Source organism: Eulemur rufifrons, chromosome 8 (assembly GCF_041146395.1).
Source record: "Eulemur rufifrons isolate Redbay chromosome 8, OSU_ERuf_1, whole genome shotgun sequence".
NCBI lineage: Eukaryota > Metazoa > Chordata > Mammalia > Primates > Lemuridae > Eulemur > Eulemur rufifrons.
Window position 1 is genome coordinate 72386248 of NC_090990.1, and position 25088 is coordinate 72411335.

The 25088-nt window shown below is 40.1% G+C and overlaps 1 protein-coding gene across 1 annotated transcript in view; it reads right to left on the reverse strand.

The window, feature by feature from the left end:
* Positions 1-25088, reverse strand: part of TGFBR3 (transforming growth factor beta receptor 3) — a 118750-nt gene that overhangs the window by 68869 nt on the left and 24793 nt on the right. The window contains exon 4 of the mRNA XM_069479190.1: positions 4501-4638. Coding sequence (XP_069335291.1) covers positions 4501-4638 — 138 coding nt within the window. The remainder of the gene's footprint in view (positions 1-4500; positions 4639-25088) is intronic.

The following is a 25088-nucleotide window of genomic DNA, read 5'->3' on the forward strand; positions in this document are numbered from 1 at the left end:
AAATGATAAGGCTATGGCAACCTCATCATGTGTGTGCCTCACACTCACAGATCCACTACTTGAAACCCAGCCGAAACAATCACTCTTCATCCCACTCCCATTTCCTAGGTAACCACCACCACCAGATAAAGGAACTGCACCTGCACAGAAAACTAAATCATCACGCTTTCTCCCTGCCTGGCATGCTCCCTCTTGCCTGTGCTATGGAATCATGAGAAGGACACTGAAATGATCTGACAGAAAAAGACAGATGCCTTTATGAGACAGTATTAAAGTATCGTGTCTTTTAATCACCCTTGTGGGTGGCTGAGAGATGTTCTGAGTAACACAAGGGTCTCCTAACTAATTGTGAAAGTTTTCCTTTTTTAATGTGGGGAGTTACAACAAAGCAGACATATCAATTTAAATTAAAAGGTCACCCTGACAAATGAGTAGACGCAATTAAGTAAATTTTTCTCATCACTCTACGTTTTCTAAAAAAATGAACTGTTCGAGTATTATGACTCTACCTAGAAAATAAAGACAGCTTTGAGACAGTCATGCAAATCCTTCGGCAGCGTATCAGGGAAGCAGTAAGGACACATGCACCTTGGACTGAAGAGTCAGGACACCCACTCTTTCTCCTCAGCTCCTCTAAGCTCTCTGGGCAACCTTGGAGAAGATAAGCTAAGCCTCAGCTTCCAGAGATTCCACTGAAGTGTTTGATGAAATACTTTACATAAAATAATTTAGTTATTTTACACTCCTCCCTGCCAACTTTCACTCCTAACAATAAGCAGATAAACAGAACACAGTACTGGTTTTCTATGCATCTCTGGTCCCTCTGTTGCAAAGGCCGTCAAGTGGACGAGCAAACGCCGAAATCCGTTTCAGGCCACAGAGATGAAGGGAAGCGCCTGCCTGGGGAGAGCTGCCCGGCTTGTGAGAGAACTTGCATCACTCGGTGTCTACTGATGTGCGAACCTGAATGAACAACAGATGTTCCACCATCTACTCCAGGCCATGAAGAAATGTGCAGAGGGGGGAAAACCATTTTCCCTAAAGGAGGCCTGCTGGACAGCAAAGCAGAGTTCAGGTGTCCTGGAATTTAAGTCCTTGACCTCTCCCAGTGCTGCCTCCCCTCTGCTGGCAGTTTTAGGTTCATCACTTGATCGGCAACCTCCTTTCACAGGATTAATCAAAATAGGGTCAATGTTAAATTGTTTACTAAAGCTATCTCCTTTTTTCATTGTTGGTGTGTCTTAAGCTGATGGACAAGAAGCAGTTCTTACAGATCTTAAACAAAATTAAAGCAAATAAATAATAACTAGGAATAAGATACCTTCCCTTAAAAGCCGTAGAATGGCAGATTGAAGAAGGGATTCAAAAAGTGGTAAGTACAACTGTGACATATGTGGCCCACATTTTTCATCTGGACCAGAGAAACAGGAATTCCTTTCAATCTGGGGCCAACCAAGCTAGATATTTTATAATTACTAATGTAAATTCGACATCCTTCCCAAGTGCTCTTTACTATGACTAATAACAGCAGCAATGGTAACATAGTGTCTAGGATTTTATCAGTGCCAGGCACTGAACAAAACATTTTATATATAATCTCATTTATTTTTTTGTTTGTTTTTGAGATAGGGGTCTTGCTCTGTTACCCAAGCTGGGATGTGGAGGCATGATCATAGCTCACTGCCCCATCAAATTCCTGGGCTCAAGCGATCCTCCCACCTCAGCCTCCTGAGTAGCTAAGACTACAGGCCCATGTCACGACACCTGGCTAATTTCAAGAGACAGATTCTCAATATGTTGCCCAGGCCAGCCTTGAACTCCTGGGCTCAAGCGATCCTCCCCCCTCAGCCTCCTGAGTAGCTGGGATTACAGGCATGAGCCACTGCACCTGGCTGCAATATAATTTAATCAAGATAACAACCCTTTGGTGTAGGGGCTATTAGTATTACCATATTATAAGTGAGAAAAATCAGGCTTAGAGAAATTGTATTTGCCCAAGGTTACTCCTTGGATTCAAACCAGGATAGGCAAAAGCCTTTGCTCATAAGCACTCCATAACTGGTCTGTTGTGATAATCACTGGCTCCATGTAGCTACTGAGCACCTGAAATGTGGCTCAGTGTGACTGAGAAACTGAATTTTAAATTTTGGTTAATTTAAATAGTCATGCATAGCTAGTTCTTATAGTATTAGACAGTACAGCTCTACAGCATGAGGGCTAAATGTGCATGTGACCTTATGATCTGAGCCATTCATCTTACTATCACAAATAACTTTAATTAGAGGAGACTGACAATGATTATGAGTATCAAGTGAGCCAGTTTAGTGTAACAGTTATAGAGTAAGTCCTACCTGGGTTTGAGTCTCAGCTCTGCCAGTAACTAGTCCTGTGATTTGGGCCACTACTTAACCTAAGTCTTAGTTCCATACCTATAAGGAGAGGTAAACACACCATTGTCTAGGGCTATTGTGAGAATTAAAGGAGATAAAATATTAGAGCGTTTAGTGCAATACCTGGAATGTACAAGGCTAAACAAACATGTTAGTAATAACAACAACTAAATAATTACCAATTTTTGGCCTTTTTAAGGTGGAGGTATAAGAGTTTCAATTCTCAGAAAAGGCTATAATCTATTAGTAACTCCCACCTTATAAAAATGTACCTTTTGAGTTTTTAAATGTTTTATTTTGAAATTATTTCAAGTGTGCAGCAAAGTTGGCAGTACAAAGGACTCCAGTATACCCTTTAACTAGACTCATCAGTTTTTAACATCTTACCACATTTGCTTTTATTCTCTCCATACATAGTATTTTTTCCTGATTTGACACTTAACACTTCAGTGTATTTACTGTATTTCCTAAGAAGAAGGATGTTCACTTAGATAACTACAGTATAATTATCAAAGTCAAGAAATATAACATTGGTACAACACTTTAATCTACAGGCTCAGTTCTACTTTCGTCCACTTTCCCCATAGCGCCCTTTGTAGCAGCTGCCCCACCCCCTACCAAACTGGCTGCAGCTCGGGATCCCGTGTGTCTCTCAGTCTCCTTTATGCCGGAACAGCTCCCCAGCCCCTCGATGTCTTCATCGCTGACATTTTTGAAGAGTACAGGCCAGTTATTTTACAGACTGTGGCTCCTTGGTTTTGTCCAGTGTTTCCTTAGGATTCGATTCAGGTGATGTGCATTTCTGGCCAGACGACTACGTAAGTGACACTGTTTCTCACTTACAGGCATGAAACGTTCATCTGCCCCGTATTGGTAACGTGAATTTTGACCACTTGGGTATTGTTGGGTATCTCTGCTCTATATAGTTACTATTTTTTTCTTTGCTAATTAATAAGCAATTTGTGAAAAAGCTGCCTTGAGAATATCTAAATATACTGTTCCTCAAATTCCCTCCACCTCTGCTAGATTTAGCATCTGTTGATATAATTCTTGCCTGATCAACTTTTACTATGACGGTTACAAAATGATTTTCTAACTCTATCATTCCTTCCCTATTATTAATTGACATTCTACTATAAAAAGGAGATTTCCCTTTTTTATTCATTTATTTATCTACTTATTAATTGTAATGACTATAGATTCTTACTTTATTCAATGGTTACAGTTGAGCTTTTAAAACCATTCTTCAAATACAGGTGACAAGAAACTACAGATCTGGATTAAGAGTCATTAATTAGGCAAAGTTTATTTATTAGGCAAGAGGAAAACTATTAACTGAGGACTCTACTTGTTTTGGATGCTGTGGGCAAGAGAGGTTTAAATGCCCCAGGCTCTGCAGTGAGGAGGACATTACTAGCATGTAGCTCTCGCAATAGACAATATGAGTTATCGCCACCAAGTTGCAGTGTTGCTCATCATCAGACATGATATCATACCAAAAATATTCCATCCAAACAACCCATCTATTTCTCCACAACTAGCAAACTTGAATGTTCTGGCAAACTCAAAAGGACATGATTTACAAATAGTAGGTAATATTTGGATCTTTCCACAAGAGCTGGGTTCCAGCTTTTTTTAAATAAAATACAAATGATTTCATTTTGGAGTTCACTGTGTCACTTTCTCAACAAACAGATCCTCATATCAGAAATTAGGACTATGTTATATACAAATAGAATGGATTTGTGCATATTTTATTTCGTGGTCAGAGACCACCCACCCAGTGGCTATTTACAATATTTACAGAGCTCCTGATGCCACAGTCTCAGAGTTGAAACCAAAGCTCCGGCCACACAGAGTATGACTACAGGCCCTGCCCTAACATGGAAGCTAGACCTGACTCTCCACCCACAGAGGAAGACACGTGGGTGGTGTTTGTTTTCTGTGAATGCTTATCTATGCCATCCAAATATCACTGTGTGCGTACTCCAAATGGGACACTCTGTGGACACTGCTATTATTTCAATGAAAGCAAGCCTTTCCTTGCAAAGTTTCAGGGCCACTATACCTTTATGCTGAGGATCAGTTTGGGAGGGTTTTAAACGCTTACCAAGAAAAGTCTAGAGACTCCAGTGGCAAGTCTTTCCGTCTTCAGATGCCAGACCAGGGGCTGCGGGGAGTTGAGAAGGAACACGACAGGCTTGTGGTGAATGTGGACCGAGGAGATGGGGTTCAGGTGCAGAGTGACCTGGGACACAACAAAAAGGGGAGAGAAATCTTAGCGCTGGCTTTCCATGAAAATCACTCAGAGAAGTATCTAGAGTACTTTTTCATAACTATTAACAGAAACAAGCCATAAGCTAGCTCAGATTCTATAAATAAGATACATTAGGTTCAACTAGATGATTTTGCCAATATGTGACCATTTTCTACAAAATGGCTATGGTTCAAACTACACTAATCTCAACCAGAATATGATTTAGCTCCCAGTAAAAGAACACAAATAAACAGAACATATTTTCCCCTCAAATTTGCAAGTGTGGCATAAAAGTTACCTTCCCCCAGGACTGCCTTTTCCTTTAAGCCAAATGACCAAGCTTAAAATTGGAGACCAGAACCCCCTGGGAGTGGGTCATCCCTCTGAATCTCTGGAGAAATAACTTTCTTCTCCTCCAGGTAAGCTCCAGCCTCTATAAAGTTAAGTGAGTTCTGCCAAAGAAAAGTGCTGAAAGCTAAGGGAAAGGGGCTGCCAAGGGGAGCTGCCAGTGCTTTCATCATCCCAGCTATTTGCTTGAAGGGCTTTTCCAAAGAAATGAAGAAATGCACAGAATAAAAACTGTCCAAAAAAAAAACAGGGAAGAAAACTATGAGCCAGATAGGAAAACTGTGGCCACTTTTGACAGCTGATCAAGGACTACTGCAGGTTATCACTGCCTTTATTAGCATCACTGAAAGGCACCTGTGAGCAGAGATGGAAAAAGTGGACTCAACAACGTCCACTTGGAACACCAAGCCAATGTCAGTCAACATGAACATAGAAAAGCAAAAGGACACACCAAGAAACCCTACCTAGATGCTTTCCTGTAAACCTGTCCCAAGCTGGCTTTCTGTACAGAGGGGTGAGGTAAGACCCAAGAGTCATACATTTAAACAGGGTGAACTTGCCAAAGATCACCATAAGGTAATAAGGGAGGGAAGAGACAAAAGGACTTAGGCTGGAAAGATACAGACCAAGTGACACATTGGGAATAATAGCACATCTCAGCCACAATCTTTATAAGGACCAAATGGTCTAGATCAGCGGTTGCCAACCTTTTTCTCACCAGAGACTGGTTTCATGGAAGACAATTTTTCCATGGACAGGGGTGGGGTGGGATTGGGAGGTCATTGGAGGGGAGGTGCGGAGCTCAGGCGGCGATGTGTGGCCCATTTCCTAACAGGCCATGGACCAGTACTAGGCCACGGCCCGGGGGTTGGGGACCACAGGCCCAGATCTATGATCTGAGCCTACACATTCATCAAGGGTATAGCTCTACAAGCTGGGTGACTTTACTTTTCCCAGCGGCTGGCTGGTCCACTTTGATCTCAACATATTCCTACCTTTGTAGAGAGATTGCTTATGACCAATGTCACTTATTACAGTATACTCTCAGCTCATTGATAAGTAAGGCACTAAACTTTAGTTATCTTTCAAAATCCATGCTTTAGCACATGGTAGGCATTCAGTAAGCGTCAACAGAATGTTTTAATTCTCTGCTTTCCTATGCCACAAAAGTACTTTATTCTATGAATGATTTGTACTGTAGTATATAATAGCATCTTGTTCATTGCCTATTGAGTGTGCATATCTTAATTGCCAAAATAGACTGTAGACAAAGGTATGTCTTACATTTAATACTATGCTTAACATTGCACACACAAATAAATACTGACTGATTTATCATAGGAAATTCATAAATTTATATGTTACCTAAAAGGTAAAATAGGCTGAAGATGTTAGTAGGTTCAAAGAGATTTAGCTAGCCAAGTAGCAGAAAAATAACAAAAACATGAGCAATATTCAACCTGTCATGAGCTATCTCTACAAAGAGCTAGGATCATTTTTATATTTGGCATCAGCACAGTGCTAAATCAAAGGACTAAATGAACAGTGATGTCAAATACAGCTACAGCAAAATAACGTGTTCCTTGGTTGTATCGACTGTACATCACAGCACCCTTTGGAGATGCTGCGTGCATCAAGACGTACACAGGTTGATAGCCACTGAAAACAAGAGTGGCTATAGAAAGAGCGCAGAGGCACAGAGTCAAACTGGACAGAGAGATGCACGCTACGGAGAGCACACGCTATGGAGAGTGAAGAAAGGAGGATGAAATCATGACTTGTTCAAGAGTACCTGAAAACTGCAAAGCAATGCTCTTTCACTAATAGCATGTGTCAGTAAAAGGCTTCCCTATTTATTCATTCCCAAACTGTTTACTGAGAACCATCAAAGCACAAAGAATAGCAACATGTACCTGAAGAGGGTACATCAACTCATTTTCTGATGATTTTCTTTGCAGCCCTCAGGCATGCAATTCTTCTTAGAGCTCATGGATATGCAAAAGTTTTGCATATCCAATAAGTATATATCTCAAATGAACAAGAAAATTTTTTTTAAAGCTTATGAAATAAGAAAAAGATGTACGAGACAGATACTGGTGCTCATGTCCAAAATTTTCCAGATGGTCAAAAGTGTCAAGGCCTGGCTCACACAATCAAGGAATGATTTCTAGGAGCCACAGCTCTGAGCTTTCCTGGAAACGGCTCCCTCCTCAATATGTGGCAGTGTCTGGCCAAGACGAATCTCTGACTCTGGCACACAGGGTCCAGGCAAAGCCCCAAAAGCTATTTGGCAAAAAAGAATTCACACTACGATTGGGAAATTAAAAGTACTCAATACTTTTTCAAAAAGATCATTTGGCAGGAACATAGAGTCCTCTGAGCACCCGCTCACCTAATCCCTCAGCAACCTTCCTCTTCTGTTCTTCCTCCACTTGAGCAAATCTTGCTGAAGGGAAGACAAAGAACCACCAAAGAATGAAGGTATAAAAGCTCCCAGAAATGTGAAGAGAACATACCCGAAATACCTCAACGAAATCCTGGCTAAGTTGCCTAATTTCTCCCAGGCTGAAAAAAAAGAAAAGAAAGAAAAATTCTCTGTAGGATCAATCATAGCTCAGTCTAGACTATAGTTATAAACCTAAGGACATCCTGCTGAAGTTTTTCATGACTGGACTATCCAGCAAACTTGGTCTAAAAATCAGAGCTGAGGCAGACTACAGCAAAGAAATATCCCATGGAGAAATAATACAAATGGTATCCAGCAATTTCCAGCTTGGAAACCCAAAGAATAGTTTAAAGAGTTGACCCTCCATCCTAAGTCAAATTTATGCATAAAAATACACATAATAGCTTGGTGTATGGGCTTCGTAAGGAAGAAGGAACTGAATGCAGGGACCATGTGAGCTGAGAAGGCTACTAGAGCTAACGCGGACGCATCCCAAAGGAAGGAACAATGATCAGTCTCTAAATCCAGTGGCTTCCTTGTACATCCTTGGACTCATAGAGCATTTCAGAACTTAATGTGTGTATGAACCATCTCCTCTCTGTCTGTCTGTCTCTCTCTCTCTCTCTCTCTCACTCACACACACACACACCCCATCTCACACAAAACTTTATACACAGTGTCAGGAAAATACATCCATTGCAGGGCCCATGAACTCCAGGGTAAGTAGCCATTAACCTGGGTTAAGGAACTCATCGTAAAAGAGCAAGAAGAAATGAAAACAAAAATGGCTCCATTCAATAGAACTAGAAATTATACTTTTGGTCTTAAGATGTCATCCTTTCAGGGGAGAACTTAATAGATGACAACCCAGACCTAAAACAACTTTCACCTGTAGTTTCTGGCATGTCAGTGACCTCTTGAAAACTATACTTTGACAATATGCTGGTCCACGAAGCCTAGTTTAAGAATTCCTAATCATGCTTGTCTCAAACTGTGCTGAATGTGCAGTCTTCCTGGAGTTGTGAGAAAATCTAAGTAAATCCAATTTGCTGCACTTCGCATGCATGTAGACACTGCCCCTCATACATCACAGAATTCCTCCCCTAAATGGACGTAAACTAACTGGTCTACTCTATACCACATCTATTCCTACTAGGTCTTCTGAGGTTATCTGTGAACTGCAACAAACATATTAGATATAACTTTATGAAGAAATTCAAAGCAGATCTTTTCTGAGTGCTTTTCTGGAGAATCTGAACACGATGTTGACCAAAGTCAAGGCCAACTCTAAGGATCAGAAATCCTCTGAGTGGATACACAACCTTGCTACCTCCCACTTAGGAGGTGTGTCCTTGGCCACATCACCACCAGAAAATAACAAGGACAGTTCTCCCTGGACCTTGTCGTGGTGAAGGCTTCTCCATTCTCTAAGGATTATCTTTGATAGGCAAAAACTGTATATTGTCTCAAACTCTGTAACTCACTTTATGAAATGGAAAACCCTATGCTATGGAAAGGTACCACGTGAAAATTGCTTTGGATTTCCCAGGATTCACAGCATAAACACAAGACATTTCTACCATAGAGATTTCCAAAGATTTATGAGTTACAAGTCTTACTCCTGGGGTTTGTTAAACAAAAAAGCAAGGCAAGCAAAACAACTGATATGGCAGTCTAACAATTGTCCAATTTTGCTAACATGTCAGTGAAGTTCCATTTCAACATTTCTGATTCTTAGAACCCCTGTGGACCCGTGAAGCAATGAAGTCATCCAAAACACTACCAGGGAGACTCTGATTATCTAAAACCAGACCAAATAATGCTCTGAAATGGATGAGTCAATAATCAGTTTACACTAAGATAGATAAGAACTCCAACAGAGTGTCTATGATCAAGACCCATAAAGTCACAGGCTGGTCTGTACATAGCCATCGTCTGTCCCCTCTTCAGAGGTAAGGACATGCACTTAGCAACAGCCTTGGCACTAACTGAAAACATCCTGAATCGGGGTCTCCCAGCACCCACACTTCACACAGATGGACAAAGAGGCACAAACCCATTCCAGGAAACTAGGGTTCCACAGCTGAACTTGAATTTCACTTATATTTGGGCAATATGACTTTTAGGGACTCAAATCTTGCCCCAGATGGACCTGAAATGAGCAAGTGATTGCTGAGGGTAGGAACAGTAGTTAGTTAGTTGCTGCTGCGAGTTTGAAGTGGATCCCAGCCTGAGGACCCCCTGCAGCTGACATTTGATTTGCCATTGCTTGTCTTTCACCATTTGAGAATTGGTATAAAGGGATTCCCTTAAAACATTCTTGGAAGGTTGGATTTGGAGCTCTTTAAAATTTCTTTATTTTTGTATTTCTCTGAATTTCTAGAGGGATATCAATTAGTTGGTATTGAATTCAAGAAATCTCGAGCCCTTAGTGTCCCCACCCTGATTCTGGGCAGTCAACTGAACATTCTCCTTGTTCAGGTCTAGAGAAGCATTGAGGTCAAAGACTTCACCCTGCTGTGGCACATGACATCAGGCTCTCTCCCAATGGTTTTGTCTTGAAACCACTTACTGTGCCAAGAGGGACACAGTCAGTCAATTTAAAAACAAATCCCCCTTCCCCCAACAAGGACATGATTGAGGATTCCCTGGGAGCCTCTGAAAATAATCTAATATAACCATAAAAGAGAAAAAAAGCAAAAACCTAAAATGAAAGTCTGAAATGTGATGCAGAAAAAAGTCTGCCCTCTCTGCTCCATATTTTGAATGCCCTGGAAAAATACTGGGAACTAAATTTGGGTTGGGGGTTGAGGGGCAAGAGCTCACATAAACAGAAGAATATTTATGAAACTACAGGTCACGACCCTCTAAAGGGGTCCTGGGAGCGCAGCAAGGGGATTCCAGAGACCCTGGCCCTCCCTTCCCAGAGCAGCCCACAGCCCGGCACTACGGGGAAGAGAGACAGGGAAAGCTCAGACCTGGATGTGGGCGCGTGCTGGTGTGGGAAGGCTGCTGGGGCCCCAGCAGGCCACGGCTGATGGCAAGTCCGAGGACACCAGCAGGCACTTTTCTATTGTCCAGGATGAAGCACAGGCCGTGTGAATAGCGTGCTGTATACATCACTAACAGCACAGCCTTTCAGGATTCCAGCCTGAAGCATGCTACAGCGCTCCCGACGGACACAGGCATCCAACCACGCTGGATCGCCAGTGGAATTTTTCCCCAGCCCCCAGCAGAGCCAGAGCTCAGCTCTGCTCCCACAGACAACACTTGTGTCTCTACCTCCCGTGTGGCACTGTAATAGTCCGCTTAGACGCCTGTCTCCTCTGTCACACATCCTTGAGGATTCTTCAAGGGCAGAAACTGAGTTACATTCATCTCGGTGCCCTTGGGCTTACCATAGAGCTGGACACCTAGTAACAGTCAACAAGTCTTCTGAAGGAATGAATAAAAGGAAGAATCAATAAAAGTTATAATGAAATGCCACTCAAAAAATGGTTAGAGTCAGGCTGTCCTGTTTTTCTGGCCAAAAGCTGGGTGGGTGGGCTGTGCATGTAGTAAAGAGAACATTAACTTCACTATCAAGTTCAATTTGAACTTTAAAACACAGTCAAAAAAAAAAAAAAAAAAAAAGGCAAGCAGATTCCAACCACCAGAACAAAAGAGAGGGGCTGCCTGGGGGGTGCTGGGGAGGATCCCCGGGCCACACTCAGGCTCAGTGGGCACCAACACCCTGATTATCGCCCCTGTAGGACAGAGTAGAACAGCCCTGATGCCAATCCCATGGGGACCAGACTAGGCAAAAAAAGAAAATGGAAATTTTTTGTTATCTGTAATAGTTATGCAAACAAAAATATGTAAAATGTGAAAAAAACCTTTGGCAAGTGTTTTCCTCCTCAGGGATAGATAACAAAGATAAAAAATTTTTGACCAAATGCACCACTGTCTTTTAGAGGCATAGAATTTTAAATGGTTTTCATTCAGGCAATGAAGTGTGTTAGAACAGTTCGAAATCAAAATTCTACGCAAATTGAAGGAACTCAATATTTGCATATTGATTAAAGCAGGGAAAAAAAGTTTGCTTTTATTTTTTATATTCCCTGTCATGTTCATAAACAGGCCCATTCCAATCACTTTATTTTAGTTTCCAACACTAATATATAACCATATATTATAAAGCCCCACGTAGCTATGTACTCGGTAAATTTATTTCCTCTCAACTTTTACTAATGAGTGGACTTGAAATTTGTTTTTGCTACTTACCCTGTTTAGTAAACCAGTATTTTGACATGCATGCGTCTTTACCAATAGGATGTCAGAATGGCCTATGTGTCACTACTGTGTTAAATTGAACTGCATAATAAAGGAATCGTTGGGGTGATTATTAGAAGCTGATTTACAAAACAGGCATAGCAAGAACCCAATTCCCCCATGATTTAGGTACTGGAATAATCATTTCCATCTGCCAATTGCAGTCATAGATCTCAATGATGATTTCTGTTTAAGTACCATCTTAAAGTTAGTAAATTTGTAATAGCAAAAAAAAAAAAAAAAAAAACACAAAATGCAGTGGTGTTCAGGCAGTGATTTAAGATTCTTCCAGCATCAGAGGATGGCATTTGGATTCCCCTGAAGCTGATAAGGAATCTGAATAGGGGGACTGTGTTGCCTTTTTAGCAGAAAACAGAAATCTGGAGAGGAGTAATTATTAAGATATGGACATTCAAAAATGCTACACTTGGATTACTAATAAAAATAGTGGTGGCAGCAGTAGTGATAACCATCATCATTGTCTTTTAAGGAAAGACAATAGGCAGATCCATGGCTCCTTCTACTGAGTTAAGACATACTGGTCTCATCAGAAGGAACTGCTTTGCATAGTTGTCTAATTATTCCCAGTTTAAAGATAGAAATTGGTGCTCTAGCCAAACTCATATGGCTAGAAAGTGGCAATGCTGGGAGAAGAATGACTGTCTCTGTCAGTCTGTCTCTTTCTCTCTCCCTCTACCTTCCCACCCCCATCTTTAATCTTGGGTGTCAGCCTTGGGTCCTAGAGGAGAATAGGAAGCTGCTCTGCAGGAGTGGAAGGCAGGCACTATTTTACTGCTGCAAGAGAAGGAAAGATAAGGAAGAAAGGAGGAGGACTGAGTTGTAAGCAAGATGCCCTTGGGAGCTAGCATAAGCTAAGAGGCCAGTGAACGGGTCCACAAGGATGCGTCAACAAATATTTTTATAAACAGTGATGCTTTACCTGGTCTACACACCAGGTAAAGCAGCTTGATTTGCTTTGATGTAAATTCTCCTCCATCTTCTCCACAAAAGCTTTAGTAATGCTCACTGTTGTCTTGAATGAATGTGCTATGGAACTCAAGACGTTGGTTGTGTTTCAAATCCAAGTGATTTGAGTACGTCTCAGACACATCACATGTAGAATTACAAGTCCAGGAAGCCGAGAGGGCTACAAGAACATGAGGCTCAGGCAATCAGCAGAAATAGACCCTCCTCTGGATTTCCACAAGCCATGGAATCAGCAGAGGTGCAAACTAATCCATTCCTTGAATGCCAGGGGCTCCCAGTTGATATGTGGATTAAACTAAATTATTCTCTAGGGAAACTAAATTCTAGTCAGGGTATGAAAACCTTGAGACCTCTGTGAAATCTGGTTTCATTTGAAAGCTGTAACAAAACAACTCCTGAAGTTCATCGTACCAGCCCCCTTAGAGTACTCTGGTCTCATCCACCAGGTTATGATTTTAAGGAAATGTTTTTAGAGGAACTTTAGTTTCAATGTTACATGGCCTCTCTTGAGCGAGAGAAGAGAAGTCAACCCAAAAGTCAAAGGTGGGAGGACATATTATCAGTCCATGTTTGGGGAGAATTTTTCCTGAAAAAGCATTATTTTCTTTGACCAAATGTCCCACTATCTTTTAGGGGCATAGAATTTTATATGCTTTTAATTCAGACAATAAACAGTGTCAGAACAGCCTAAGGTACAACAGAGCAAAGGCAGTTTGCAGTATTCACATTAGAATTCAGTCCCTTTGCCTGTTTTCCTCCACAGAATCAGTTTTCATCGAGCCCTGCAATGAGTTTTCAGGCTGAGACCTATGATCACAGAAAGCAGGGGGAAAGTTGCCAAAATACGCACACAGAATTTGGCATGTTGTAGTTGATAAGTGTCTAAGATGGGATACCATCTTCCTAAAGCCAGTATTAAAGGGTATAAGTTTCATTATTTTCTTGAGTCAGAATTAAAAGCAATTCAACACATTTGTTCTAACTGGAAACGGACAAAGCTACAATAAAGATTAGGATACTTGGCAACAAAATTTGTTATAGTTACTCTATGCCTTACAAATCCTTTAAGTACTTATTAATAACATGAAGGAAAAAAGAAAAAGTAAAAGAAAGAAATAAGCAAAAGATCTAAATTGTGGGAAGTCTGAACAGTGATCCTATGAACATTTATTTACAGATAAATCAAAACTGAAGGTCATGGTGGGAACTAGGAGTGGATTTTACCTCAGAATGAAATAAAGTGCAGGCTGGGCGTGGTGGCTCACGCCTGTAATCCTAGCACTCTGTGAGGCCGAGGCAGGAGGATTGCTTGAGCTCAGGAGTTTGAGACCAGCCTGAGCATAAGCAAGACCCTGTCTCTACTAAAAATGGAAAAAATTATCTGGGTGTGCTGATGCATGCCTATAGTCTCAGCTACTCAGGAGGCTGAGGCAGGAGGACTGCTTGAGCCCAAGAGTTTGAGGTTGCTGTGAGCTAGGCTGACACCACAGCATTCTAGCCTGGGCAACAGAGCGAGACTCTGTCTCAAAAAAAGAAAAAAAAGAAAAGAAAAGAAAAGAAAAGAAATAAAGTGCACTCTAAAATAAACCTTTTGACTCTCATATTATATAACTAATACTAGACCAGTCGTTCAGCAATGAAGATACTGTAATCTTGTGAAAGCTATATACATAGTCAGCAAATTTAAACCCTGGTATATCAAGTCATATTAAAGGTAATTTGTGAGTGTGATAGACAACAGAAAGAAGATATGAATTATCTTCCAAGGGAATAAGTAAAATTTTGGTTCCCATATTTGACATTGGAAAATACGAGGTTCTGCTTTAACATATGAAAATCCTGTGTTCTAACTCTAATAGTCTCACCTTTTATACTTAAAATGAGCGTCTAATATCTGAATTCTACTCAGTGCCTTGAACATAGAAGGCACTCAAATATTTCACTGAGCTGCTACATGAAAGCTGAACCACCTATGTCTAAAGAGTTTGAAGGTATCGGGAGGGCTTGGTTTCCCACACAAATGGAGAAGGTCCCAGCTACTCTTTCATAAAGAATCTCTAAAGAATTTTCTAATTCTATCCAGTCTGGAAGGTCCTAAAAGATACCAAAATCATACTGCATAAGCTCTATTTTACAATTCAGTCAAGTCCTAGATGCTTATTAAGTCACTAGTCACTAGTCTACTTCTCATTTCCAGCAAAACTAATATAGTCTACAATTCTCCCTCTGCCTCACGCTTTGAAAAGACCACTAACTATTAAATGGGAAAAGTAGAAGAGGGGTGGGGGCATTGCATTACAAAGTATTCAGGCTTTGATTATAAATTTAAATGCGTATTGCAAAGTTACCAGGATCTTACAGAAGTAATTAAAATTTTTGTTGTGTAGGCACAAAGAAAGAAATTTGACTCATGATATGAAAAATCTCTTTACAAAAATGTGCTATAAATAAACAAAACATAACATTATCCATTCATTGGAATATTATTTGGCCATAAAAAGAAATGAAATACTGATGCATGATACAACATGAATGAACCTTGAAAATATTATGTGAAGTGAAAAAAGCCAAATACAAATGGCCACATGTTGTATGATTACATTTATACAAAATATCCAGAACTAGCAAATCCATGGAGACAGAAAGCAGATTAGAAATTGCAGGGGCTGGGGGTAGAGAAGAATGAGGAGTTACTGCTAATTGGCATGGAGTTTCTTTTCCGGGTAATGAAATTATTCTGGAACTAGACAGTGGTGATGGTTGCACAACATTGTGAATACACAAATATTTTTGTCACTGATCTGCATGCCTTAAAATAGCTAGAATGGTTGTATTAGTCAGGGTTCTCCAGAGAAAACTATCTTATATATCGATACATAAAAGGGGATTTATCATGGGAATTGGCTGATGAGATTATGGAGGCTGAGAAGTCCCACAATAGGCCATCTGCAAGCTGGAGAACCTAGGAAGCTGGTGGCACAGCTCAGACTGATTTTGAAGGCCTGAGAATCAAAGGCATCAATGGTATAATTCTCAGTTCCAGGACAAGGCTGAAAGCCTGAGAACCAGGGAAGCCTCCTGGTACAAGTTTCCAGAGACTGAAGGCCCAAGAATCTGGAGTTTTGATGTTCAAGGGCAGAAGGTGGGTGTTCCAGCTCCAGAAGAGAAAGCAGATTCACCTTTCCTCTGCCTTTTGTTCTATCGTGCCCTCAATGGACTGGATGGTGCCCACCCACATTGGGTGAGGGTGAAATCTTCCTTACTTGGTCCACTGGTTCCAACTTTAATCTCCTCTAGACACACCCTCACAGACACGCCCAGAATTAATGCTTTACCAGCTATCTGGGTGTCCCTTAACCCAGTTGACACCTAAAATTAATCACAGTGGTAAATTTTATGTTGTGTTTTAACACACACACAAAAATGCGATTTGAATTTTCATATGGATGGACCAGACCAACTTTGGTGTTTAAAATCTCATCTGGAAAAAACCTTCATGTGTTACTATAAGGAATTCACTTTATCTTGAAAGGCTGAAAGGTCACATCAATCCTCAGAACTTCACACCCAAGGCAGCCAAAGCTAAGCCACACACTAAGCTAGCTTCAGACAATAAATTGTGTTTCCTATGCATTTTTTTCATTTATCCAAACAGCATTAGTTAGGTAGCTATTATTAATATATACCAGGCACCATGTCAATTACTGGCAACAGAAAGATAAGTGAGATGCAGCCTATCTTTTGCCAGTTTGCTCACACACCAGAGGGAGGACAGGTATGTGAAAAGATGATTCAACACCATGACTGAGACATATCCTGATAGATGTCAGGAATAGCGGGAGGCAATAGCGGTTTGGGCTGGGATGGGTCTTGCAGGCAGGAAAAACAGGACCCAAACTTCTGTTAGGAAACAGGCAAAAATCTGTCACCATGATAAATGTTCTTGTTTTTCCCACTCCTTCCCAATTTTCGGAACTGCTTAGATAGGCTGAATGACTACTTGTCAGTGATACTTTAGAAAAAAATTCCCAAACTAAGTATAAGCTGGACAGAATGACCACAAAGACCCCTTCTGACCCTAGAGTCTAGCGATTCCATGACTTCATTACTGAATACTTTTCTTAAGACTTCTCAGAATCTCTTTACCTACTTCCTATTTCTTCTCTGAAGAAATTCCCTAAATTTGTTTTCTAAAAATCCATATATACGGTAAGCACTATAGTAAAGTCCTTGAGAGTATTTCTCAACAACAATTATGTCAAAAGAAAATGGTAGGAATCTGTTAGCGAAGTGACGACAGTTCTTATTATTTCATAAAGAGTTCAAAATACTATCTTGGTAGGTTCAGGTCACATGTGTCCATGTCTGGGAACACGTGTGTCTGTGGGAGCTTGTGGTCTCTTGCTTGTAAGCCCAGCCCCAAAATTAAAACTAGCTTCAAACAAGCCATCATTTTTTATAAAATATTAAATCTCTCTGAACCTTAAAAACGACCAACTGCATAGAATTATTGAGGTTAAATAATTTAAATTTACTATAAATATAATTCTTTCTAAAGTCCACAGTATAAGGAAAATTTTACTATTCTCTCAAAAAAATGATAAAGAGTTACATTTTCCAATCCATTACAGATGAATAATATTCTAAAATACCCTTGTTTGGAAAGAGAGAGAAACCTGAGAAATTCAAAGTTACCTACACAATGTAGCCATCAGTTTACTCATCCTTAAGCAAACAAACTTTCTAACCAGAGTTAACAAGTAGTAAAACTATATGATTTTTGTTTCCTAGTCTATTAATTTTCCACTCACCCTGGAAGGTTGCTTTGTGTCATCAGTGCCCCCAGAAGGAAGCTCTTTCTTGCAGATGCTCCTGACCTATGTCCTGTTGACCCTTCTCTTAGAGCATCTAGCATCTGCTGCCTTGTATTAGGTTAACTTTGGACATATAAACTATCTCAGAGGAGGGGTTGGGACTTGTCTTTTTATCACCTTAGAACCTAGTCCAGTATCTGGCACTTAGAGAGAACTATGTAAGTATTTAATGATGAATGAATGACTGAATGAACGAACCCACACACACATTATAAAGCATAATTTAATCTCTTCCAAGATCTACATTTCCTTCCAAGTTGGCCAGCGTCTCCTGTAACCCAATCCTTTGGGTCACTCTGCCTTCCTTTCTAAATCACAGGCAGTTTGACCTGGTCGTTAAGAACAGTGACGCAGAGCCAGCCTCTGGGTTGGAATCTCAGCTCTCCACTGAGTAGCCTTGGGGACTTGAGTATGTTAAGACTCTATGGGCACAAGTTTCATCCAACGTAACATGAGTATCTTAGTTGTGCCTGTCCCACCAGATGTCGAAGCGTTAAATCTGCCATTTGTATAAAGCACTTAGAACAGTGACTGGCACAAAGTAAGTGCTCTCTAAGTGTTAGCTATTATTACTTCTACCACAGCTATTTTTCTCCATTTCCTTGGTTCCTATTGAAAGCAGCTCTTGTCTATACTATCCTCCACTGAGTTTTAAAGTCAAAACAGCTTTCCTGATAGTCCTCCAAATGCCAAACTGCTGGCATCCTTGGACTTGGCCCACATCCTCTTCCTAAAGCAACTTCTCTCTGGGCACACACAAGCCCTGTTAAGCTTCCCCTTTGCCACCACTCTCTTTCTTCCCCACCTGGCAACTCCATAAACTTCCTCTGTCCCTCGCCCAGAGCTCTTACTCATAGCATTATCATGACCAACAACATCTCCATGCTCACTTCACTCTGGCTTTAGCCAGACTTGGAGATACTTCAAAGGCCCCACATGATTGGGGGGAAGGATAAGGGAGCTGTTTATTTTTAAATGCAACATATCCTGAATAAGATGCCCTGTTCTCATGTACTTGCTAACCCTGACACAAACCCATCATTCTCGGGCTTGAACAAGCTCGGCGAAGACCTCCACCAGATATGATACCAAAAAGGTTGAGACAGCTGCAAAGGTTTCTGTTTCCCTGGAGATGAGAGTTTCATGGAAGGGTAAGAATCACCACAGCAACCAGACTACAAAAACAGTCCGTGGGCTTCAGCACCATAACTCTGGTAAAGCAATCTGTGCTCCGTGAAAAGGCTGGGGCACAGGAGTTGAAAAATGATCAAAGTAAACACTGCTCCTCAAGCACCATTTTGTTGTGCGGATTTCAAGGCATCAAGTCACAGCATCAAAGTTCTGTTACGAAAGATGCACGTCAAGTGCCAAGGATTTGCCAGGCTGAACTGTCTGCTCTGGTGCGAAGGTCTGAGGACAAATTCATAGCACATTTTCCAAAACAACCATTTCAAATTTGCTCTAAGAGCAGACCAGGGTAAAAATGTTTGCCATTATATCGAGTTACCCTGCCCCATGCTAGAACAGCTGTTGATCTCAACCCTGAATTAAAAAAGAAGAAAAAGGGGGGCAGTGATTTTTCTGATAAAACTCTAAATAGACTTTATTCATGCTCACTTTACATGGACTAATTCCTATAAATTTAAGAAAAGAATTCTCTAAACCTTATAAAACACTAAATTAGAAAATGTCTGTTCTAGAATCTCTGATCTGCTGCCCTAAATCTGCACTATAGTTTAAATAATAAATAAGAAAGTACAGTGTACTATTTCTGCACTATATAGAAGCAATAACTATAAAATATAGCAACTTACAAACAGAAATTTCAGGCCAGGCACAGTAGTTTATGCCTGTAATCCTAGTACTTTGGGAGGCCAAAGTGGGAGGATCTCTTGAGTCCAGGAGTTCCAGACCAGCCTAGGTAATAGAACAAGACCCTGTCAGTACAAAAAATTAAAAAAAAAAAAAAAAAAAGAAAATTAGCTGGGTGTGGTGGCACACACCTACAGTCCCAGCTCTTCAGGAAACTGAAGGAGGAAGATCACTTAAGCCCAGGAGTTTGACCCTGCAGTGAGCTATGATGATGCCACTGCACTCTAGTCCAGAAACAGAGTGAAAACTTGTCTCAAGAAAACAACAACAACAACAAAAAAACCTAGAAATTTCTTCATGGATTTATAAAAGCCCTTGATTTTTATTAGCGTAATTAATTTAATTATTAACTATGTTAACTATAGCTTGAATATACAGAACTTGTTTTTTCTTTCTTAAGGAACTCAAAGTGGTCCACCTTAGTAGCCTTACAACATCCTCAAAATTTAGGTAATAAAAATATACAATTCACATTAGCAAGAATTTACATAAAAATCCCCAGTCTTAGATTATATTGGCAGTACACAATGCATTCATAAAATACTTAGCTATAGTGAGAAATACGTGATGTAAACTACCCTCAACAAGAACATTTAGAAATTCGACTATATCTGTGATGTGTACACACGCTTACTATAGTCTTTTTCTCTGGGATGCATCCCATGTATAGTGCTGCTTCCTGAATCTCTTGTGGGGAGGGGATCCATTTGCACAATTTCTGGAGTTTCAGCAAGATGTTCAGTGAATCGGCAGGGAGTCTGCTACCCACCAAATTTATTGTTCCGTGGGCCCCACTAGCCCTGCTGTTAGCAATCTAAAAGGAAGTAATTAGTAACGTCTAACACCTAAATGCTTCACAGACGGGAATGAATGGGTTAGCTTAAAGCCTTGCTCAGTCTTTCTAGCTTCTCCTTATCTTCAGGTTAATAAAGCATGAAGTTACTAAGCTAACAGGGAAAAAAGATTCTTATTTTATATGTTTTGTGCATTTACTATTCATTCCTCAGATACTGAATGGTTACTATGTGTAAGGCTCAATCTTTCCAAAGTGTGAAAATACCTAAGAATTTTTAAAACTATAGTTTATATATATTTTTTACGGGTATTAAAAACATAATTTCATGTTTAGGATGTTCAGGATGAAGTTAGTTTTTTTTTCAGTGAGTAGATTTAAAGAAAGATATTAAATAATAATATAAATAGTATATGAATACCACACAAACCATAAAGACAGCACATATAAACTCATATTTGAGGAGCACCACTAGGTAACGAAAGGGCTTTGAATGTGAATAAGACACAAAAAGTTCACAGTTTGATGGGAAAAAAAGACATACAGGGAACACATATGCAGGGCAACTTGAATCTATGCTGCCAGTACAGTCCTTAAACTTGGCCCAAATAAACTCTCTACTTATATTAAAAAAAAAAAAAAAAAGACATACAGATACAAATGCATTTCAGGGCACTTTGGCTGGGCCCTGAAGGTGGACAGGGCAGGGACAGGCAAATCTAAGAGATGGAGCAAGGAGGAGGGCAGTGGAGGCAGCATGGGTAGGTCCGAGGGATATTTAATTCAGATAGCACTGAGGAAATATTAAGAAAGAATAAAGAGAAATAAAGTTCAAAGGGTGACTGGAGCCAGAACACAATGGGCCTTGAAAGCCAACTTAATTATTGATAATTAGTGAAGACAATAGTAAGAATAGCATATAATACAATTCACTATTCAGAGGTGTGGACCATGACTTGATTCCTGATAAATAATGGGCACATTAACCTATGGCATATTAAACGTCACTTAGTTACTCACATTAGCGCATTAATTCATTGAACACAGACATGTCAATCACCTGACTGACATGCCAAAAAGAATATATATCATTAATAGACCTAAAAACAACTTAAATCTCATGTTGTTTAAGGATCCCATTCCACATCTATAGTGTCCTCTTAGATTGTTACTGAATTACCCAGGACTATCTTGCAAGGTGAGAAAATTAAACTTGAGTCCTCAACCCCAAATTACCCAGACTTGAGGAGTTTGTTCTCTGGCTTTGTTCTCAAGTCACAGGCCCTCAATAAACACTTGTTGAGTTTGGGTACATTTTAACTGCAAACAATCAATGAATCAAGCACATGAGCTAGGAGCCCTAAGTAAGCAGTTTTACAAGTAACAACGCACCGGGCCTGGTAATTCTGGTCCTGGTTATATTATTTCATGCAAAAATCTGAAAGTCCTACCCATAGTTCTCTACTGTGTAAGCAATGAGCTAGATTAAGCCTCTTATCTATTATCTATCCCTCTAATTTATCATCCCTCAAGTAAAAACCAGTCACCATTCTCCACCCTACAATGTCTTCCTGAGATGCCCTCCTAAATCTCGACAAGACCTAATAATACATTAGCATTTCTAGTACGTATCGAAAACAATTTGGGGTCATTCTTTTCAAAAAAGAAAGTAAGTAAACTATTGGTAAGCAATTTTAGAATGAAGATAGGATTGTCTGATTTCTAGATAATAATCATTTGTTTGTCCTCAGGGAGAAAAAGTTAATTATCCTTGCCTGAGAAACAGAGGAAATTAACTTTCATGTAAACCACAAACACTGGTGCTTCCCCATCTTGTCTTCTTCTAGTGTAAGATACCTGACACATCACTCATTTAAAAAAAAAAAAAAAAAAGTTTTGCTAAAGTATGTTACTTTGGGCTTCAGTTTCCCAATGAATGAAAAAGCTAGACTAATCTCTGTGGCCACCTATAACTGTAAAGCCTGTGGTTCTTTGAATACCTGATGGGGTCAGTAACAATCTCCAAGACAGACCCCTACAAATAGATGTAGCTAACAAGAAAGAATGGGCTGATGTGACTGAATCATCGGTCATACTAAATTTGTGTACTCAATTAAAAGGAACAATTGATAAAAGATTAGTTTAACCTGCCAAAGTGAATACATGAGAACAAAACAGAAGTCCTTTCTTCTTTCAACAAGTGAAAAATTCCTGAAATAAATTTATCTAATTTTTTAAACCAGTGTGAACATGTTTTTGAGAGTTTCTTTTCTTTCGTTTAATTCTGGGTCAATGTTTGCCCTCTAGTCTTTAACGTTTGGCAGAGGCAAAACAAATAATGAAATACTCAAAGCTAATCCTAAGGGTAGATCATGATTTACAGTGTCTTTTAAAATAGGTAGTGCTGACAAGATAGTAGTCTTAAGATGAGTTAATTTATTAGTTTAACTAATTTCTTTAGCTATACTTTTCGATGAGAGTTGTTTGATTCATACTGAATTTCAGGAAGATTGGCAGGTTTTTCTATTTTATGCTGAATTATAGAGCTTCCAATAAATCAAAATACGGTTTAAAAAACAAAAGACTAAAAGCAAACATTATCACACTGTCAGAATTTAAAACACCATTTTGATGGAATAAATCCTCCTTAATAAGGACAGTGGCAGATCTTGGTTAAACCCTACATCATTAGCCTGAGAATAAGTCTCAGTCATCACAATCGACTGATTTGAGGATTTGGAATTCTTTGGGGACGACAGGCAATGCTAAATGGGCACTGTCAGGCAAACTGTGCAAAATTAAGAAGTTCTCTCATTTTCCCCTCATCATTTACTTCTTCCTGACATTTTTTTTCCCCAAGTACTTCATTGGCTGCTCCAGAAGCAAAGGAATCAGGAAAAAAATGAAATTAGAACTAATGGGTGAACTTGGTTTAAGAACACTGATAAAAGTTTGAAAGAAGAGGATAAAACCCAAAATAGTATTTGTATATAATGAAATCACCAACTTTTAATAATAGAGGAGATTTTAGAGACATTCTACTCCAAATGTTTGTTGTACATAAGGAAATTGAAGCCCAAAGAGGTGACTTGTCTAAGTTCCACAGCTAGTTGTAGCAACATTGGGACTGGAACCTAAATTTCCATTCCAATAAACTAGCTGCTACTTATCATGCTAGTGGAACTATTCGCATCTCTCCTTACATAACCAATTCTGTTTTTGGAGAAGAGGGATTCCCCAAGTCTTCAGAATTCAGGACCAGCTCTTTCAATCACTGGAAGAGAACAGAGAAATCTAAGAAATGCCAAGAAACAACTTCTCCTGCAGAGCCCCACACAATCCAACCCCAGCCTGACCAATCCCACTTTCCCCCATCCTCCTCCTCCTCGCTAAACCTCCACTCCAGCCACACTGGCCACCTCTCTCGCCTCCAGCAAGCTGCTTCCAAGCTTAGGACATTGGCCTTTTCTTCCCCCAATCTCTGCATGGCTCACTCCTTATCATCATTCAGGTCTCTATTCAAGTGCACCTACTCAAAGAAGCCCATCCTGGCCAGGTGCAGTGGCTCACACCTGTAATCCTAGCACTTTGGCAGGCTGAGCTGGGAGGATCGCTTGAGGTCAAGAGTTCCAGACCAGCCTGAGCATCAAAGAAAGACCCTGTAGTGCCTGTAGTCCTAGCTAACTTGGGAGGTTAAGGCGGGAGAAGATCACTTGAGCCTAGGAGTTTGAGGTTATAGTGTTGCAGTGAGCTAGCATCACGCCACCACCCTCATGCCTGGGCAATAAAGCAAGACCCTATCTCAGGGGAAAAAAAAAAAAAAATCCTAAGCACCCTAACAGCCAATTCTTCCTGTCACTTGAATGCCCAGGCACCCTGTTCAAAACTATATAGCACTGAAAGGAAGGGCTGAAACTTTGCCTTGCTTAGCATTGTATCTCCAATCCTAGAATAGTGCACACACATTTTTAGAATGATTAAATGAACGAATGTATGAAAGACAAAGGAAAGATAAGCCAGCATATGCAGTGGCTGGGAAATCCTTTCAGTTACATTTTTATAAAATTGAAAGGAAAAGAAGACAGCCTGTTGGCTTCTATCCAAAGCACATCTCCTGGACACTTCTTATAAAAAGGTCATTGCCAATAAAACAAAAATAACCAACTTTCAGCCTACTCAAGATACGCAAGAATTCAAGATCAAGTCAGAATATAACTTCAAAGTTCACCTGATTCTGCCAGCAGGATCCCTGCAGGGCTGAATTTTTGGGCATGTGAATGATGACATTGTTTTATTGAAACATTTTCCAAGAATCGAAATTCAACTCCATGGTCTTTTTTCACCAAAGGGCAAAACACTAACCTGTTTCCAAGCTATTTAGTAATATTTTGGCACAGATAATCCAGTAAAGTGAATTGTTTGTATAGAACAGAGCTAGTGTTAATATCAGGGCGCCCCAACCTGCCCTCTCTCTAAGCTCTTAACCTATAGATGATGACCCAGCTACTCACATTTAATACTTACCAGATGGTTGTTCTATTGCAGCTCAAAGACTTACCTCCAATATGATTAAGTCAACAAGCAACACTGGGAGCAATATTTAAGCCCACATTTAAGAAAAGAGGTTGAGATCATCTAAATGGGAACAGGAGTAACTCACTATCCACTGTATTTATATTACCGTTGGCACATTCTCAAGGTTAGTGGTGTCAGGACTGCCAGTGTCTGGCACTGTGCCTGACAATGTAACAAATGCTTAGTAAATAATGATTTAATGATTGAATGAATTTCCAAACCTTGGGAAAGCCCA